Source organism: Lonchura striata, chromosome 4A (assembly GCF_050655825.1).
Source record: "Lonchura striata isolate lonStrDom1 chromosome 4A, ASM5065582v1, whole genome shotgun sequence".
Lineage (NCBI taxonomy): Eukaryota > Metazoa > Chordata > Aves > Passeriformes > Estrildidae > Lonchura > Lonchura striata.
In genome coordinates, this window is record NC_140742.1 from 16,882,682 (window position 1) to 16,903,349 (window position 20,668).

The 20,668-nt window shown below is 45.2% G+C and overlaps 1 protein-coding gene across 3 annotated transcripts; it reads right to left on the bottom strand.

Annotated features, from left to right (window-relative positions):
• Positions 1-2,893: 2,893 nt before the first annotated feature.
• Positions 2,894-20,126, bottom strand: RLIM (ring finger protein, LIM domain interacting). Of its 3 annotated transcripts, none has more exons than XM_021525281.4 (4): positions 19,938-20,126; positions 10,588-10,776; positions 9,683-9,766; positions 2,894-8,847 (listed from the first exon to the last, which is right to left on the bottom strand). In XM_021525281.4, exons 2-4 carry the CDS (start codon positions 10,754-10,756, stop codon positions 7,313-7,315), a joined length of 1,788 nt encoding a protein of 595 aa, XP_021380956.2. In that variant the 5' UTR covers positions 10,757-10,776; positions 19,938-20,126; the 3' UTR covers positions 2,894-7,312. The 3 variants fall into 3 exon arrangements, with proteins under 3 accessions (XP_021380956.2, XP_085427090.1, XP_085427089.1); XM_085570964.1 differs by having other exon boundaries at positions 2,894-8,866; XM_085570963.1 differs by lacking the exons at positions 9,683-9,766; positions 19,938-20,126 and adding an exon at positions 19,568-19,592.
• Between the last annotated feature and the right edge of the window lie 542 nt (positions 20,127-20,668).

Genomic DNA, 20,668 nt, shown 5'->3' on the forward strand with positions numbered 1-20,668 from the left:
GAGCATCTCTCAGGCCGGCCTGTCCCGCTGTCCGTGACTGACACCGCAGGGTCCCAGCAGCGCCCGCCGCCCTCTGCTCGGCCCCACGGACCCCTGGACCTGCTCTGCATCCTCCCATCCAGGGCATCTCTCCATGGCTTGGCTCTCACCCATTCTCTTCTTCCACCTCTGCTGATGTTTAATCCCACCCAGACAAGCACAGCTCAAAAGGCTTTTTTTCACCCTTTAGTTTTCCTTGGGTTTAATTCTCCTCCTATTTTCCTTCCCATCCTCTGTCCTTCAATCCTTTCCATCTTTTCCACCCTCACCTTTCCCTCCTGGTCATGTCATGTTTTTAGGGAAGATGGGCAACCAGCACTGCTGAATTCCAGCTGGCATCGAGTGGCTCTCAGGGCATTTCCCACTTTCTTCCATCCCATAAATATTTCCATTTATTTAGATGTATCTTTATAAATTAACACACAACCATCCCAAAGGTGCCAGCAGCAAAGGCTGAGTATTTCCAAGTTTATTTAGGATTTATTTAGTTTAGTTTAGCAGTACCCAGAGAGATTAACCTATTTCTTCCACTGCATCTTTTCCAGCCCTTCACCTGCATGGTGAGCAGGGAATGATGCTCAGGGCAGGCACACACTGGTCCCATCTCCATTCCATAAATCCTTTCTCTGCAGAGGAATCTTATGGGCTCCTGAAATGAAGTTATTTTGAGTTTTTATCCCAATAAACCCTCTGGTGCCTCCAAACCCACTGGCCAGCCAAGGTCTGGCTCTGCAGACACAGGGCAAACACTGGGGTTTGGGTCTGGAGAGGTGCCAGAGCTGTTTCCATGCTGTGAAAGGAAAGATTAAAGAATGTATTAAAGCCAAGAAACCAAACCAGGCACTTTGTCCTTCATGGCATTTTCTACAGGAAACAAGCAAAGCTGATGCTCCAGAGCTAAAATCCACTGGCCTCAAACTTTCAACCTGGAGAAATCACATTCTGCAAATGCATCCTGAGAAATCAGACCAGTGTGAAGACGTCCCTGCTGGACACCAGGAGCCTGGCTGGCTCCTCTCCTCTCCTGGCTGTGCCAGGGTCACAGGGAATGTGCTGCAGCCCAGCATCCCCAGCACCAGCACAAGGGCACCTCCTTGCAACCCTTGAAACCCCAGAACCCTGCTGGGGTAGGGTGCCAGAGCTCAAGGAACCCTCCACAAACGTGGGATGAAGTAATTGTTGTTAAGGGGACCTGACTCCTGGATTTTCACATGCTCGACTTAGCAGGGGATTTACTCAGGGGAACAGCTGGAGCATGTGGCAGCAGCATCTCATTAGTGTCACAGACAATGCCCAGACAGTCTAAGACTAAAAAGTAGGGTCAATTTTCCCTATATAAATTTATTGTAAGAGTTTGGGGAGCCACAACACAGCTGAGTTTAGATTTCTTGTGTTAAAAGTTGCAGAACAGGTTCAATCACACTTGAAATAGCTGGGAAGGGCAAGGAGGAGCAGCTAGCCTGTGCTACTCTCCCCCCTTCTCTTTCCAAAAACTCCATCCCACCAAGGAGGGGTCAGAAAAGGGGAGAAGCCCCCAGAATGGTTATTCCTGCCCCCCACCCCATCCCTCTGTGATGCAAAGGTCACCAAACACAACCTCCCTCCTCCCACCCAGCAGCAGGACCAGCAAAGAAGCCAAACACATTCCCCTGAGAAGGTCTGGATGTGCCATGGAAATATATCCTGAAGGGAGGAGTAAAACAACGTAAAAGGTTACAGAGTTTAAGCACCAAGAGGGAGGAACAAGGTTATATAAAGTTTTACAGGTCAGGACAAAGACCTCAAATATATTAAAGAAAATAAACAGAGGGATGAAGTCAGCCTCACACGAGTGCCAAGGTTGGCTTGGGCTCTTTAAGCAATCCAAGGGCTGATGAAGAGTTTTTGAGGAACAAATCCAGGGTTACCCAAACGGAAGGAGATCCTACAGGAAGATGAGGGGCTGGAGACAGATACCAGGCAAAGAGTTCCTGACACACAAAGTGTGGGAGTCACTTCATGAATAGTCACTGAAATCAAAGCCACACTTGTGTTAAATACCCAGTTTCAGACTGAACCGAACACTCAAAGAGCAAGAAGCATGTGGGAATGAGAAAAACCCCTTTATCCAAGAGCTCTCCCTCTGGAGAGTGAAGCTGGAGCAGAATCCCAACTCCATGCCTCCCTGGAGCAGCCCACAATTTCTCCTTGCTGGAGAAGAGCATCACTGGCAGTCCTGAGGAGCATCAGCCCAGCTGTGGCACTGAGCCCCTGCCCTGGCACCCAAAATGTCCTTTTTCAGGGACACACCACCTTCCTGTTCCCTTTCGCACCGATGCCATTGTGCCATTCTCGGCGAGCAGCTCCCACTTCCTACCCAAGGAATGGGATTGAGGTGAGGGAAGCACAGATGATAAATACAGCTTCCCACACCCTAAAAAACTTCCTTCCCATTCCAGCAAGTTTGCACATACCTCAGCTGCTAATTTTAGGAGGGAGCTTTAAGCCTCATGTGAGACTGTCCCTGGATCCTGGCTGTATCTGCAGGGAGACTCAGCCCTGCTGCTTCCAATGAGCACCTGCAGTCACAGCTTTTCCCTGCAAGACAATTTGGAAATGCTGCTTTTGTATCCTACATTATCCACTGACAGACTTACAAAGTCTGGGACACAGAGGTATTTATTTCTTTGGCTTTATGTCCTAATGCAATAAATTCTTCTGGGGAGTTAATTCTGTACCATTCCAGCTCCTTCCTTTCTGCCTCAAGGGGAAAGGTGTATGGAGGAAATAAATTCCTGCCACATCCACCACCGTGTACTCCAGTGCGTTCCCACTGTAAGAATAAACCCAAGGAGTGATGATCCAGCACAAAATGAACACTTCATGCATTTTATTGAGTCTATTTAAATTTGCATTATAACACCTTACATAGGGAACAAACTCCTCCTAAGTGTTAGCTTGCATACCTGGTCAAACTGTGTCCAAAAACCTCTGAGTACCAGTTTGTATTAAACAAGTCCAGTATAAATAAATGTAAAGCACTGTTTAAAAAAAAAAAAAAAAAAAGGAATGATAAAGGAAAGTGTTACATTCACAGTGGAATTCAGGGCTTCACAACCAACAGCCTTCCCAGCAGAGTGAAATTCAGAAAGAAGCTCAAATATTGTAGCTAAAGGGAATAAAACCAGATATAAATCAAATAAATTCAATATTATGTTTCCCCATAAGACAAAAGAGATACAGTCTATCTGAGACGCTGGGAAGCCCTGGTATAACAGATGCCAACCTCTTTTTTTAACACACCACCACTTATTTGTACTTTGGGTACATTACCATTAATTGTGTCTCTTCAGCCTCCTGCTTCCCGCCCCCCCGTCGAGGATAAACAAAAAGCCTACTGTACGTAAGGGCTGGAAATATTTCTGAAGTTGTTATAAATTCCCTCCATGTGGCTCCAAGCCAACCTTCATCCAAAGCTCCTCCTCCCGGGAGAAGGCAGAGGAGCAGGCAGACATTTGGGACGGCTGGGCTCCTCCTCGGCTCCCCAGACCCTTTCCCAAAGCAGGACACTGCTTCCATGGACACAGCGATCCCAAATGAAGGGTGAGACGAGTCAGCCCAACCCGCACCTCTCCTCACCCCCCACGATCCATCCCCTCATTCTTACTGTGAGATCACTGCGTTTGTGGGCAACTGTTTATCCACTGTGGAGCCACCCGGGAAAGGGGCCTTGGAGTCCCACATTTGCATAACCCAGCCAAGTGACAGGAAACTGGGATGACACTCATTACGAGCCATTGTGCCGGCTCTGGTGGGAAAGCCCTTGTCTGCAAGGCACACAATGGACAATCGGAGCTCCTTCAGACCCGGTGGGTGTCTGTCCCGCAGCTGCTGTGCCTGCACGGCAGCGCTTCTTACAAAAGGCCCTTAAAATTCCCTGATTTCCATGCACGAAGTACCTACGTAATCAAACCGTTTTTAAAACAACCGCCTCCACGCTCTCTGCAAAAAACCCGGTTTGTTTGAAGAAATAAAAAATATGCAATGCACGTGAAAGGGAAGTCCGATCAGCACCAGGAGTTCAGACTTTTCACAGATAAAGCCCTCCAACCCCAAAAGAAAGTGAGTACCCAGAACTTTGTGTTTGTTCACAATGTGAATTAAAATATTAACTAACAGCAACCTGTAACCAATGTAATGATTAAAACGGTGCTTGTGCCAAGGCTTTGGCCGGGTGACCGCTGTCACTGCTGTGGGCAGGGCTCTGTCCCTTCCAGAAAGGAATGAAGCTCCTACACCAGCTGTTCCCAGCAGGAGTTTGGACATTTGGGAAAAAACCCCATGGTAGGCACTGAGTCGGGCAATGACAAGGAGAATCCTTCAGAACCAAAACAAAAGCTGCTGATCCTGCAAGGAATGCCGCTGGTGCTGAAGGCGGATCCCACACGGTGGCACTGTGACCCAGCCACTGCACACAGGGCTCTGCCTCTCCAAAGCCAGCACTCCTACAAACCAGACCTAGGAACATGCCAAAACCCTTTTAAAGGGTTAACTCTTCGTACCCCTCCAGGCACCAGTGAAGATGCTGAGTCCCTCCAGAAATACTAAAAAAATACTAAGGGAAGAACTAAATACACATGTTCACTATCAAAATAATTCATGAAATGTAAATTAGTCTTAATTATGAAAGTGTTTTACATTTTGTAAGCAACTGAAATGTTAATATTGGCTTTTCCTAACTCCAATCTAAATTTAGATAAACAGAAATATAATTACCCTAATTAACTGAGCTACATAAAGAAGTTTTTGCTGCAGACAATGAGCCCCCAGCCCCTTTAGCACACTGTGAAAGGCACAGAAACCATGGAGAACGATGAACATCTCCTCAACTGAGATTAAATTATTTGTTCTTGGTACCGTTTGGGGAACCTCCAAGATTTTATTAATTGCTCTTGTTACAGAAAGATAAAATGTTAAGACATGCCATAAGCTATAACAAAACTGTGAGAGCAGTTCTACGAAGGTGGAAATTCCATGGAAAACATGGGGTGACAGGTACCACAGCCATGCTGTGCGTGGGTTTGGGAAAATGGGCTCCCTTCCTGGTGGTCACCAGCTCTAGTCTGAGATTAACATCTCTGACTTTCAACATCTAACATGGTACTCATGTAGAGAGGGTTTTTTTTTTTCCTTCTAATTCTATGCTCTGTAAGTCTGGAAACTGCAACTGAGAGTGAGTATTTGCTCTGTGAAATTCAGAAGTGTTATTTTGCTGTGAAATTTTGGCACAGAGAACGCAGCACCCAGAATCAACAGCCAACTCCAATTTTACAGTGATGTGTGTCCAAGGGAAAAAACCAAACCCCTGAGCTGACTGATTGCTCTGTTCCCAAAGATCCCTCATGTTCCCTCTGCCATGATGGCGTGTCCCACCAGGAGGAAAGCAAGCTCAACAGCCAGGGCTTCCCACTGAAACAACAGCACTAAATGCACATGGAGGAAAAAAAGTCCAGAAAGGATGCTGTGGAATCCTGAACTAGCTGATGAGATGTTAAAATGGCTTAGAGCAGCAGTTATAGTTAATGCACCCACCACTATAAAACACACCAAAAATGTGTTTTAATTAGGAAAAAAGAGATAGGCCAGCTTTGGTTTTGTCATCTGAGGAACAAGCAACATTTCCCATCCAGCCAGCAAGAGCAGCTCATATCCCTTCAGAAATTCTGCCCTAGAGTGGAAATAAATAAAAACCGTATTTCCACTGCATATGTAAGCCAGGAAAAACCCAAAACCTTAGAGAATAAAACAAAGAAGGGGTCACTGAGGGTGAAGGATGCTTCCCCCCACACACACTGATGAGAGTTGAGGTACGTTCTCCAATTCTCAACTGCAACAGGTCACGTACATAATTTTAAAAGTAAATTCATTTTCATTCTGTCCAACAGGAATATAAAGAGCTTGTTGGGTTTTTACTGTTAGTCTCAAGAATCTCCTACACATTTAAGTGCATTCATTTTAAAATGTAACCCAATACTAATGATGTGCTTTCCAGTTATTCCCTGAGGCACTAGCACCAAAGGTACCAACACCGGACCACTCAACACATCCAGAGGTTACCAATACAGCTGAAGCTTGTGAAGAACTAAAAACCAACCTGTCCGTATTTGTCTGCTGAAGTTACAACATTGCCTCAAAAACTGAGAGGAAAAGCTGATAGAAAAATTGGGAACAAACCTCAGTGAACAAGCCAGAACACACAGGTTTGTACTATTCCATATTTGCAACCACACCAAGAAATAACCAGCCATTAGAACAGTTTCTAATTTTTATCATCTTTTTTTGGTGGCATTACTGAGCCGAAACACTGCAACTATAACATTCAATTTCCGTTTTTTTAAATGCAATTAAATGTCTAAATCCAACTGTTTTTATGTTACAGTAGCTGTTCACATAAATAGTACATATATGCACTGCTCTTGACAGGTACACAGTCACAAAAGCAGCTCTCTCCTGTTCAGTTTGCTCTCTGTGTAGTGGGGTTTGTATGAAAAGCGTTCTTGATATCTAAGCATGGTACAATTTTAATTCTTAATGCGTTAGTACAACAGTGCATTGGAAAAGTACTGAGCTTCTACAAAAAAGCTTTACAATTTTAAAACAGATTTTTTTCCTTTATTTAAACAAGCATAGGCAATTCTTATATTTCCACAACAAGATAAATATCCCAATTACGCTAACAGCTCATCCTACAGCGTGCCATAGTGATGGGGAAAGGGCTAACATTAGTGTTATTTACACAGACATGTCCAATATTAACCCAAGAGGAAAATTAAAAGTATGTTCAAATGTGCAATAAAATTAATATTATTTTTTCAGAGTTGGATTTCTTGCAAAAATTCCTCTATAACTCATGGACACTGAGCTGGGATAACTTCTCAAATAACTCCTCAGAAGCATAATCTTGAGGACAAACTGTTTATTGGACAGGGATGGCAAGGGCTGGGCAGGAGAAAGAACTTAATATCTTCACAAAGAAAAAACAATATTTTGAAGTGGGGAGATGTCTTCGAACAAGTGAAATTGAACACCCAAACCAACTAGAATTCAAAAAACCTAATTAACGAAATTTTCCAATTCCCAAAGCTTGAATCCAGAGAAAATGCTTTCATGAGGGAAGAATCACTCCGAGTCATTACTATACATCGAGGTACCACTCAAAAAGTGGCCATAAAGGAAGTGACTTCTTTGCCCATCACTATCACACCAGCTGCCTGGCCATCGACTGAGCTCTCCTTTAGACAACGCTCTCTCTGTTGCCAGAAGCTAAGACTGCCCTGCGGCAGATGGGGCAGGTGGAGTTCTCCGACAGCCAGCGGTCGATGCAGTGCACGTGGTACTCGTGCGAGCACGGCAGCTTGCGGAGCTTGTTGCCCTCCGTGTACTCTGTGATGCACACGCTGCAGGTTTTCAGAGCGTCGCTCTCACCAAAATTCCTCATGGCTAGGTTGTCAATTTGTTCTTTGGTGAGTCCTCTTGGTTGGTCATCGTCATCTTCATTGAGTAGGAAAAATTGTGCAAGGCTAAGGAATGGTAGAGAACCACTTTCTTCAAAAGTGACCGATCCCCTCATATTCCGGCCTTCCCGCCTGGCACCAGATGTTGAGCTAGCCTCGTGCCCACCCTCGTACACCTCCCCTGAGCTAACATCTGCGTTCTCATTGCCCGAGGCGCCCCCGCCTCCGCTCTGCGGCTCAGAAGTCTCCACGTTCTGACTGGGAGCTGGCCCACTAGGATCTGCATCGCTATCGCTGTACATGAAGTAGCTGAGCTCCCCAAAGCCTGTCATGATCTGCCTCAGCATGGTCTGGATGGCGACTGACGTGGTCTCGCTCAGGCCGGTGTTTAAGATCCTGCGGATGGGAATCCTGATGGTGCTGACGTAAGTTCTCACGCCGGCCCGCTCCGAGCGGGAGAAGGTGCGCCGGAAGCCTCCGCGCTCGCTCTCGTAGGTGACCGTGTTGTTGGGGGTCTGGGACCGGGAGCGGGTCCTGTTGGCTATGCTGTCCCTCTGCCGGTACTCGCCCGGGCGAACTCTTCTCACCTGCAGGTCAAGCACTATGGTGGGAGGCCTCTGCCCAGGAGCCGTGGACTCACTGGTGCCGGTGGTTTCTGAAGAACCTGCTGCTTGAGGAGCAGGCCTCGTTTCAGGGGGGGAAAACAGAACTGCATTTTCACTTGGCACCTCAGTCCCCACTGCGTGCTGCCTTAACGTCACGTGCTGCCTGGTTCTAGAGCTACCTTCAGCCTCGCTCGCTGAGGAGTGGTCAAGTGTTTGAGATGATGTGTTGTGATGAGACCTGCGAGGGGCCTCACTCACTGCATTAATAGGTGACCTACTTCTATCAGTCCTAGCCCGTGTCCGCCGCTGCTCTGGACTCCTACTCCTGGCTCTCCTCTGCCCTCTAGGAGGGGAAGCCTCCTCAGCTGTCAGCTCCTCCGCACTGCTCCTTTCTGATCCAGGCTGCCTTACAGACGGTGATTCAGACCTTGGAATTTCAGAGTCACTTTGGCTGTTTTCCAAATCCTCCCCACTGGAAGGCTCTACAGATGGCTCATTCTCAGTTTCTGGATTCGTGTTCCCATTATTACGGTTGACATTTATTTCCAAACTGAATCTGAAGTCGCCACTACTTGGGTTAGTCCGGCTCACTGCTCTCCAGGACTGGTTTCCTCGCTGCCCACTTCGTGTTGTATTTCCAGTCTGTCGGACTGAATTAAGCCAGTCTATTATAGAATCTCCATTTGAAACATCTTCTGCGGACTCTGCACCTGTGAAAAAGACAGGGAACTACCAAAATTAGAGTACTGAGCTAATTCTGGAGCCATCTTTTCCAAGAACATAATTGCTTAGCTTAACAAGTGACAATTTAGAAGTGCTGAATCCTACTGAGTGCTACTGTGGTTTCACAGGCAGTGTGACAATTCTGTAACTACCAGAGCTCTTCTAAGGGAGCAGGAGTGGACATTGCTCTAATATGCACAGATAGGCTGCAGCCATCAGAGAGCAAACAAGTCACTGAAAGAACACGTATTTTCTATCATAAGTAAATGGAAAGTCACATGTCAGGTGTCATAACACATCAATATTCTGTATTTTCCTTTGCAAACAATTAAGTGATCTATCGACCGTGAAACAGAGAATTAAGTTTGTCCTGAACCTTCACCCGCAGAGCTTTATAGCAAATCTGTCTCACTGAAGAATGAACCCCAGTGGTCAGCTCTGAGCATCCCCCACCAAGTTCTACAGAAGGGTGACAACAAAAGCAATGCAGCATCTTTGGAACGGAAGAAGTGGTGAATTAAAAAAGAGGGATCACCAGAAAGCATCCCCAAAGGGAGCAGAGAGAAAGGCAATCTTAAAAAAATTAAATAAAAAAATAAACAAATCTAAACAAAACTTTATTTTGATAGAAGTAAGAGATGTGTTATGAACGAAACCTGTCCCAAACTGACCTCTGCAGCAGATATCAGACATAAGGTTCACTGAGTTTTGAAACAAAGCTCACCTTGCACCTGCCTAGGCTTAACTTGTTCCACTCCTGCACTCAAGTTAAGGTCCGTATGGGGTGCTAAAGTTAAGAGTTTTCACAAATACTGTATATACCTCTATTCTCATCACTGTTTTGCTGTGGCGGACCTTCTTTAACTTGGTGTAGCCTTCTCAGCAACTCTTCTTCAGTAATTTCACCTTAGAAAATAAGCAAAATTTTCCAAAAATATTTCCAAATCATATATGTATGGCAAGCATTATAAAAGCTTCTAAAGAAGGTACAAGCCACTGCTTGTGTTTTGTCTAATTAAATCCTGCCATAATGGCACTGCCAAGCACATTGCTAAGGGGAAGTTCAGACACTTTAGCACTGTTGTCCCAAGTAAGTTTTCCTGAAGCTGAAATACCCAACAGCTCCATCCTATTAAAGAGAGATGTGCTCTCTGGTTCTGTAACCTCAACAACTGAGCAGCAGTATTTGTCATCCAACACCCAGTATGGTATCCAGTGTGAAATATTTGAGGTTAACACTTCCACAAGCAGGAAAAGAAGGTTTCAATTACTTGAGTCATGGTTTGAATTACGTATCAACCTATGAAGAGGAAATCCATCAAGTTGATTGAGAGCTGACATCAAAATGCCCATGCAGAATGTCATCCCAGACTACTTACCCTGGTACAAACTCCTAACCTCACCAGCACAAAATCTGCACACAGATGCTTAAAGGAGATTTTCTGTCCATCTAAGGGTTCATAACTGGAACCGAGTCAAATCTGGGTGTTCCTGCCAAGTTGTGCAAACACCAGACTTTTGTATCTGATGAATCCACACCATCCTATGTCTCCACAAGTCAAGGGACCACTTGAATTTGAATGTGCACAAATTAGCAAGAAGCTACTTCCTACCACGGAACACGGCTGCAGCACACAGACGGGTGAAAGGGTTTCAGGAGAACGGAAAATGACACAAACTGCCTACAAGCAACTCTAGCAGGATGGACATAGGCAAGCACTACCTACCTGGTGTTCCTAGCAAATTGTTATCTCTCATAAGCCTGTAGTCCTCTTCACTCAGGTTGTTCACAAACTGATAGAAAGCTTCTTCTCGATCTAACCGATCCAGCTGGCTCTGGCGTTGGGCTTCTGATTGATCAATACTTCCTTTATCACTAGAATCTGAGCTTTCCATCTTGATGAGTAGAAAAGTACCTAAAAAAGGAGAAAACAAAACCCTTCATGAGGGCAGTGAAATACAGCATGGAATTTGTGCATGTTTGCAATGGAGAGTGAAGTACAGGTTAAAGCAGTTTGCTAATGAAGCTTTAGTTAAGATCAGGTTCATCACCACAGGGATCAAAAACAAAGCATGAACCTCCTCAAGAAGTACAAACAAAACTGATGCCCAAATACTCATCAAAGCAGCAATCTGAACACAGAATATAATCTGCCATAAGCCTTATAGCCCATTTTTGAATTCACAGAGTAGGTGACCATGATCATCTGCTTTTTGCATAAAATATTCCTAGTATCACAACTGCCTCTCCAAGCAGCCTTACAGACGTGCAGTACAAGGCATAAGCCATCCTTGATCGTGCTCTCTGAGCACAGGATTATGTGTTCCTTGTTTTTTCCTGCCTGCTACAGAAACACCCTCTTCACCACACTAGTGAATTTTAACAGAATGAAGTCGTTATGAAGAACTCAAAGAAAATGCTGTTGAACCATGCACACACAAAAAAGAAGGGACAGGTTCTCATTCCCTCAAAAAACAAAAAGTTTGTAAAATCAATTTTATAGATTTACATCAAGAGAGGAATTTTCTTTTCAAGTTTCTTTTACTGAACTATTGATGTTGATGAGTAAATTTCCAAGACAAAACTCCAGCATATACCAGGTACACCACTGCTTTAAAAAGCTGTCTTCTGGGCTGCATATTTTTAAATATAACCTTCTCATATTGTTTTTAATTTGGATTAAATACTTGACAACGTCTCTCTTTCAAGGAAAATAATCGATGAATGCCGTGTCTGTATCTGATAAATATTATAAGAAACACATGCAAATGCAGGAGACGTTCTGGCACTGGCTGTGCCATGCAAATACATCAAATGAAGATAAAATAACCAGTTTCCTTGATCACTATGCCTCACTATTCACAGCACCAAGAATTTTCCTGTACAACTGGTAGAATCTAGTTACTCAGAGAGGTGATTAAGAAGCTAATCCTCTGCATGCTAAAAAGCTCTGCAATAACATTCCCCATCAGAAAACATTCCTTTCATTTAAACCATACTTCAAGTGACATGGAAATACTGGAAGAATAAAGCTTTTCTGCTTCTCACTGGAAAATTTCCAACACTTAGACATCTGTCTAGTGCAAAAAGCATCTTTTTTTGGTTTGTCAGCACAGCTGTCAAGTCAAGACTGCCCACAGTTTACATTAGTGCTTCTCCAGAAGAGCAGCCCTGCATGATCTCCACGGGCACTTTATTTCAGCTGCTATGGTGAAAATTAAAGTGCACCAACGACCTCGGTGTGCAGCACCAGAAAAATTCCACAGGACAGGACATCCTGCTATTGCAGACTTGAAAATTATGAAACTGCTGCTCTGACCCTCTTTGTCTTCAGTTCTGATCCAGCAGAACTTGATTTTAAGTAAGTCAGTGATATTAACTTATTGCCACTCGGGGCTACCGGTGCTGTTTGGTTCTGTGAAACCAGGAATAGGGAAGCAGCAGCAATTACCAGAGCCACTCCTGAGTCAGATGGGAGCTGATCAGCTTTCTCTGCATTTCTAAATCCCTGGTGCAATCTAAAGACTGCAGACTGGCATGTGACATGCGAGTGTTGTGTGCTGTGACGTGCTGATAAACACCGATAAATGACCCCATTCACAGGACAGTTGAGCAATAGCTTCTGCAGGTGTGTTCAGCTCTGACCGGCCTCACTTAGGAAATCCCTGTGCCCTTCACGTGCCAGGCACGTATTTCTAGTGAGAACACAGCTTCAAACAACTTTTTTACAAGCTTTCTGCAGCAGAATTATTACTCCAAGCAGTATTATTTAAAGACGTGACGGAGAAGATACTTTTAAAAGCAGCTCTCACTGGTTCTGGTAATATCTGAACAAAAGTCTCAAGTAGAATGTGAGATTTGCATCCAAAATAAAACCTTGAAATACATCCGTTCTTTGGGAATACACATCAAACTTGGAAACACGTGGAACATCTTCAGAAAGATGGCAATATTAACACCTTAATAAGCATTAGACCAATTCTTCAACAGCTCTTAAAACAGAAAGATGCACTACACATACAAAACGTAACATTTGTTTACTACTTATTTATTACTTTCCTTTTAACTGAAAATGCTTGCAGGCACCTCAGCTATCTAATGCCTACGTGATTCAAAGATATTTGCCTATTCCATTTCAGAAAATGAAGGGCACCATTCTTGGTCAGGGAAAAAGGGAGAGTCAAAACAAGTCAAAAGGAGGGGGTGGAATTTATAAATCTCTTATTTACCAACAGGCTGATGTACAGTTCAGTGGATATTCTTTAGGAAATGCCTGGAATAAGTCATTACTACTTATTTCCAGGTTTGCTCCTCTTTTGTCCTCCATCACCTCTTACCTTCCCTCTTAAACCATACAATCAGCTAATTGTCAAGGCTGAACAGAGTCTACTGCTGAGAAAAAAGCCTCAGAGGTGGCATGAATGAAGAATTTAATTTACATAAGGACCTTTCTGCTAGTGACAAATTGCTGTATTTTCCTATTGCAAGCTACTAACAGGTTACACCAGTCCCCCATATCCAGATTTCAGGATCCCAGAAATGCTGTGAATCTCTATGGGATGTTTACACTGATGGCACAGAAACACAGCAGCAAAAACACGTTCTCGCTATGTGACTGATGACAGCAAATGGGATGATACTGTTCAAACCAGAGCTCTGACGAAAATGAAACCAGCAAATGAAAACCAGGATTTCTACCCCAAGGCTTCTGCTAGTTTCTATCTCCTCATTGTGCTCATTGTCCAGCATAAGCCTCACCTCCCAGCCCGCTGCAGAGCTCTCCATGGCCAGACTGAAGTTACTGGAATGTTTAGACTGCTCCTGCCTCAGCATGGCTCCACAGAGCCCATCTGGCTGGGCAGCAGAATTTCCACGGTGGGAGCCACCACGGCTCTGCACAGAGAGGCAGAAAGAACCTGAACCCCTGCCCTTCAGGATGCTGCTCTCAGCTCACAGCCTGCGGACAATTAAGACTGGCTGAAGGAAGCCAGTAATACAGGGAAGCCTGATGAGGGAAAACCAACAGGCGCACTATTAGCTTACAACAAAATAACCAACATTTGGCTATCTAATAAGCAAGAACAGTTCAACTCTGCTTTCCTTCTTCCAGTACAAGGCTTTGTTCTTATCCAAGCTAAAAGATTCAGAAATTTCTCCTTTAGTGTCCTTCCTTGTCAGCACTGAGTTGACACAGGGTGGGGAAGGTCACAGCTATGAGCAGGAAGTTCAGATCTGGTGGTTATTGCCAACTTCAGCTGAGATTATCCAGGTATGAAAAACCTCTTTACAGGGAAGTGAGGGGGTGGCCACCTAAGGACTGCACAAAGCACGAGAATCGGAGACAGGATAAACAATTTTCTCCTTGGGAAAAAAAAAAAAAAATTATTCAGCAGCTGAATATCCAGACAAGAGTAGCTACAGAGTGAATTCTTAATTGGTGTTCCTGTCCTGCCACAAATCAGAAAAGTATCTTCCCTGCAGTTACGCTTCAACAACCTCAGAGATTTCCAAGCACAAATGACTGCCTGTCTCCCCACTGCTGCTCCAGACTGCAGTAAGCCCACAAAAGCCATTGTTTGTTACATTCTTTTAATTCAAGAGGAAGCAATACTATATGTTTTTGGACAGGGACAATTTAAGAGTACTGGATATTCCCTCAATAATACAAAGTTATCATTCATACAGCCTAAGAAATATTTTGTTTTCTTTCATGCCAGGTTGTGTGTGAACTAAATCCAGTCAGGAATGTGCTACTGCTTCAATTCTAGTGGGACAGCAAGCAGGGATAACATGTGTGTGTCACCCATTTACCTTCAACAGTAACACAGCCTATCTCCATACTGCACAGCACTTGTGGACTACAGGATTCTTCCCAGAAAAAGTATTAATGGACTATAATGCACAGTAATGAATCTCTAGTTCTTCCTCCTTCAAAAATGTGTAATATCTCCTGACATTAGTTACCTTACTTGAACACCAAGACACTACCTTAGCCTGTATTCCTGGTTTCTTTTTTACATTTAAAAGAAATCCCATAAAACATTAGAGCTCTCATTAAACCAACTAGGCAGAACTTAGAAAATCTGACAAACCCTGAAATCACTAATTGGCAGGGTTAATGAAAAAGCGACACCTTAAAATTAAAATTTTCATTAGATTTATGGGGCAAGCCTCAAATTTTAACAGAAGGCACGGAATTTAATTAAACTGAAAAACCAACTCAGCTGGTCATGAGTCAGGTGTGCAAGAAGAAGTTTCTCTAGAACTCCCCCATGTCGGTGTTACCGGTATATCAACCTCACCTGAGAATCTCTTGTGCCCTGTGTGGCAGGAATGTTTCCTGAGTTACCTCACGTCCCAGCAACACAGTTAATACCTCTGGATAAACAAAAAAGAGGATGGCAGTGTGGGTGTTCCAGAGATGTCCTCAGCAGAAGGCCAGCTTCTCATTTATGATTCATACCCTCATCTTAATTAGCTACTCCAACCGGTAGAGCACCTTGCGTACTTGCAGTCCACAGAACTGATCAAACCCTTGGACTAAAGGAGTGACTCAGGATGGAATCCAGAAGCACGGATTTGCTTGGGATTTGTTTGCTTTGGGTCGTTAGAGGCTATTTTCCCTGCCCAGCTTGCAGTGAACATGCCTCAAAGACACTTCAGCTCCAGAGAAGCACAGCACAGCTGCGTGTCCAAGCGCTTTCCACGAACTGTGACTTCAGCAGCTCTGACGTGCCATGGCAGCACGGCCCCAGCCAGCCTCGCTCCAATTCCATGTCTCAAATGACACAGGAACAGCAGCTAGAACAGGCAGTCCTCTTACCCCAGCTCCTTCAAGCACAAACTGAACCCACTTCACACACAGCACTCATCCAACCCACTCCACCTCATTTTCCTAGAAGAATTCAAAGTGGAAAAAACAGTTTCCATGCCAGTCAGTATCCAATTTCTCCATACTCAAAACTGGAAGTAAGACATAACAGAAACTACATTTTCATCTTAAATATTTCATCACTCAAGTCTGCAAGCTCAAAAGCAGAAGGAAAAACTGTCAGTGAATCCCATCATTAAAGGAAAAAGACACCCTAAGACAGTGAAATGAAAGTAATCTGTTTGCATTATACATGGAGCTTCATTATGTCAAGTTGTTTGGCTTTTTCTTTTTGTGCAGGTGCACAAGGTGCCTTTTGTGATCACACCGAAGTCTTTGATACCACAGGTCCAATATACTCATCTCCATCTTAGAAACAGTAAAAAAGAAGAAACTTTTCTAATTTTCGAAGTGGCATAACGAATTTTGGGATTCTTTTCCCTTCTATTGTGGCTTTTTATTTCCACTGTGATGAACAGCAGGTTTAGGTTCTTATTAGCTTTTTAATAAATCTACCACAAGTTTTAAAATCAGAAATGCACCAGTCTTGCAAAGCTGGAAGAAAGTTTTGTATTCTATAAAGTGTTCTATGAAAAGTCCTGTAAAATTTAAATGCCACTTTAATAATGAGTTTTAAACATCGATTCAGCTTTTTCATTACCCAGTGTTTGAAAGCAAAGGCCCTCAAACAAGATGTCATTCTGAACATACATTTCAAACAACAGAAAGCAAATGAATACTTGTGCAGAACAGTGGCAGAAAGTTCCACAGAATAAAAAACCCCAACAGACCAGAGAGGAAAAACACTTCAGCTGAACCAACTGCTGAGATAAAGAAACACTAACAACTCCTGATAAGTCAGAAAGAAGTGAGGAAATCAGGGCAGAACTTAGCAATTCCAGAATACTGAGAGCATGTGGAACCAAGATGGAGCTCTGAAAATAAAATGCAGTAACAACTGCCAAAATGCTGGGCTTTGCCTTTTATCATCTGCAGTTACTAAAACAACACTTTCCACATACAAGTGGAAAATAAAATTAAGATAACACTGCCTTTGCCATCAAATTCAGATAGCACAGAAGAGAAAGCTTGGCGTATACGAGGTGCAGCAAGTTTCCAGCACTGCAGGCTCGTGAAGTGATGCTCTTTTTGCCCAGAAATGAACTTCCAGCTGGGTCAGCAGCAGAAGGCCCACGCTGAACTCAAAAGAAGTAAAGCTGCACACAAGTAAGCAGTGCTGACCCTGAGAGACAGCACTGGAACAGGACTGATAGCCAAGGACAAGTAGAGTTTTGATTCCTGAAGAAACACAAGCTGTGGTTAGTGAAAACACCAAGCCAATCAACACTCACTGACTTTCAATTAAAAAAGAAAAAGCCATCTTTAAATTGACTGCTGAATCTTGCTGTCTCCACACAACTGCTGCTAATGCAGGCACTGCTAACAGTAAAAGAGCAACAATCACTGCAACCACAAACCACAGAGGAATTCCGATACGTGCGTTCCTGTTCTTGCTGATATCCACTGCCCAACAAAGAGAGGTGGGAAATCAAATTAAGGCAAATTTATCTATTTATCTGAATTTAAACAGGCATCTGTACCATGACAATTCCATTTCTGATACCATCCCAAGGCAGAGAAGCTCCAGCATTTTAATAGGACTATGTGCACATATACCTTGCACATCGAAACCCAGAGTGCTCTGAGCACAAGATGATTTTAAATACTGAATGAAGATAAAATACGTGCTGGCTTTTCCTACATTCCATAACCATCAGGTGGTTTTATGAGACCATCCAACCCTGCAGACCTCCCCGAGTCAAAAGCTGATCCTGAACACCATGCAGCAGCCAAAAGCTCCTAACAAGCACCTCATTAATACAAACCTGAGCACTCTGAAGGAGACACAGGCTTGTGTTTATGATCTTACCTGCAGCCAGAAGCTGTGCAAAGGCAAAACCAGTCCCTGGGATGCTCCTGGCTATCCCTACTCAGCACACAAAGCTCCCGACTAAGTTATGACACTACTAAACTCTTTAGAAGTTTTGGTTTTGAGAAGCACAAGACTCCCATAAAGGGATCATGAAGGAAGTGTTCACATTTGGTTTTATCCCTTCACGAATAATTTTTGCAAACTCAGCCGCTGATAAGTTTTCACCAAGACTGAGATTAAACCACAAAACCTTGGCTAAACACCCAATAATCATGTCTGGATTCAAGTGTTTTAAGACATGGAAACTGAAGTTCTCTACAAAAAAAGAATTTAGGACACTCCAGTAATGTGTTAAGCTACATTAGGCTGGACTTAAACACAAACTTTAGACATATGGAGTCATATGTTATATAAACATATTATGTTTATTAATATTAATAACATGTTATTAATATATAGCATTGTGTTCTATATTAATTGCATTGTTATTATGCTGTGATTTTTAAAAAAATGTAACACCTCCACTGCAATTGGAATTATTCTGCTAAGATCAAGGGATTTATTTTGCTACATCCCCACAGGGAAGAGGACTAAAGAACAAGCAAGGCAGGTGTCTGATGTAAGGGTGTTTTGAAAACATTTCAATCTAAGGATCACGCTATCCATTCCTCAAAAAAAAAACCCAACTACACATATTGGAGAGCAGACACTTGCAACAGCCTTTTCTAGGAATTCAGTAATATGGAAAATAAATATGATAGAGATGGCAACCACTAGAGCTTGAAAAACACTGGTGTGTGGTTATTTCAGGGACAAACATTTACCCAGTCAGAGTTGCTGATGAAGGGAACACTGCAGTTGTTGTGCTTTAGTGGTCTAACATAACAAGAAACCCTTAATTTTATAATGTGTGGTGTGTTTTCCCTTCCCAAGACATAATTCCAAGCTATCATTATTTTAATTCCAAAATGGTAAACCTGTAGAGGGAACAGAGTCAGTTTAAGTGCTAGGTGACCACTACAACTAAACTAAATATCTGACCCTCAATTAAGATAATTAACTGCCCGAGAAGCAGCGAACTGTTTGTTTTAAAAAGACTTGACAAGTCACTGCAATTAAAACTCGGGGACAAATTAGAAGTTCTTTTGAACATTTGACAAGTATTTCCAAGCTGAAATTACCCAATACTGCCAACACGTTCAGGAAAATAAATGTGATGTGTGACGATACTATTGGGTATTATCAAGTTTGTATTCTTGTTTAGGAGCTTCTCTGCATCAAGGCTCCACCTTGCTGAGAAACAGCAAAATAATACTACTATTATTTTAAAAATTCAGGTTTTTTTCCTGTGAAACCTTTTGTCAGACTTCTGCTGCACACTAAAATCGGGACACATAATAAATTTTATAAACAAACCTTAATCATCACTACATGCCAGGCAGATATACATACACACAGCTTGACATTGCTCCTCAGTTAAAGCAGACTCGAGATAAACACATACATGCAGCTGGACTCGACAAAGGTTTTGAAACAGAGAACCAGAACCCTTAAATACTAACAAACATCGTTAAAAGGGGCAGGGGAAAACCTGCACAGGAAGCTAAGGTGACAGAGCAAAGATGACGTGCTTAACTGGGGAGAAACTCAGCACAGGAATAGCAAACAGCACAGGTCTGAACAGGTCACAGGCTGATCCAAAGCTCTGCACAGCGGGAGAGGAAGAGTTCTTCTCGCCTGTCTTCCACAACAAGGCTTCTTGGCCCAGCTCTCGGGGAGCACGGGCGGAAAACGCGGCCGTGAGAGGCTGCGGTTCCCGCAGCAGACGCCCAAGCGCGGACGAGGCCCAGGGCAGCAGCTCTGACCACCCCCTCCCCCACCCCTCCCGAAGGAGCCGCTCACCATTCCTCCCCAGCCCGGCCGGACACCCGCAGGGCGCGGGGCCCGTCTGCCCTCCCCGCAGGCAGCGCAGCCCCCGCTCCAGCCCGCAGCGGAGGATCCGGGCGGCTCCGGCGGGAGAGGCCCCGGGGTGACGGAGCGCGGCCCATCCGGGCACACCCGCCCAGACCGCCATCACCGCCCCCCGCTCCCTCACGGCACCGCGGACGGAGCCTCCCGCGCCCCGCCGAGCCGCCCCGCCGGCCCCGAGCCGGCACTGAGGGGCTCCGCTCCCGCCTCCCGCTGCGGGCAGAGGACGCCGCCGCCTCCCCCGGGCCTGGGCCTCTCCCGTCCCCGGGCCATTTTGAGAGCCCGCCCCCGCCCCGCTGCTCACCGCCCGCCGCCGCCGACGCCCGCCGCCGCCCCGGCTGTGGGTGCGCCGCTGCCCGCGCCGCTCGGGGCTGGGTGCCGGCTGTCCGCGCTCCGCCCGTGCCGCTCCGCCGCCGCGCCGCCTCCTGCCCGCTCAGGCGGCCATTTTCTGCTCCATTGTTACCAAGGAACGGGGGGCCGGAAGCGGCCGCCGGCAGCCGGAAGTGGGGGCGCGCGCGGCCCCGCGCAGGCGCGGCCCGCGAGGGCAGCCCCGCCCAGCGCGCGCGGCCGCGGCCCTCAGGGGCCGCCGCCATTTTGGTGCGGGCAGAGGCTGAGGGCGGGGCGGGGCTGCCGTGGCTGCTCCTCAGCTCAGAGCACCCAGCACCCAGGGAATGCGGGGGGGACCGGGGTTCAGCAGTGCCTGCCCGTTCACTGTAGGGTCCGTATCCCCGCGGTCCCCTAAGTTTCATGTTGTCTCAGGTGTGGGCGCTGGAGAGAGGGGATTCCGTGCATGGTCGATGGTGGCCAGCAGTGCCAAAAAAACAAATACTGGCAGTACTGGCGTCTGTCGGTGCGGGTATTCATCCTTCCAAGCATGGACATTCCTCCCCCTCTAACCATGGGCATTCCTCCCCCTCTAACTATGGTCATTCCTCCACCTCTAACCATGGGCATTCCTCCCCCTCTAACCATGGGCATTCCTCCCCCTCTAACCATGGGCATTCCTCCCCCTCTAACCATGGGCATTCCTCCCCC

Bases quoted from the DNA above. Each gene is read 5' to 3' on its own strand.
- RLIM (XM_021525281.4), bottom strand. From the start codon at position 10,756: ATGGAAAGCTCAGATTCTAGTGATAAAGGAAGTATTGATCAATCAGAA. The intron at 9,767-10,587 runs GTAGGTAGTGCT...TTATTTTCTAAG, and splicing joins CAATTTGCTAGGAACACCAG to GTGAAATTACTGAAGAAGAG. The intron at 8,848-9,682 runs GTATATACAGTA...TCTTTTTCACAG, and splicing joins AAACAGTGATGAGAATAGAG to GTGCAGAGTCCGCAGAAGAT.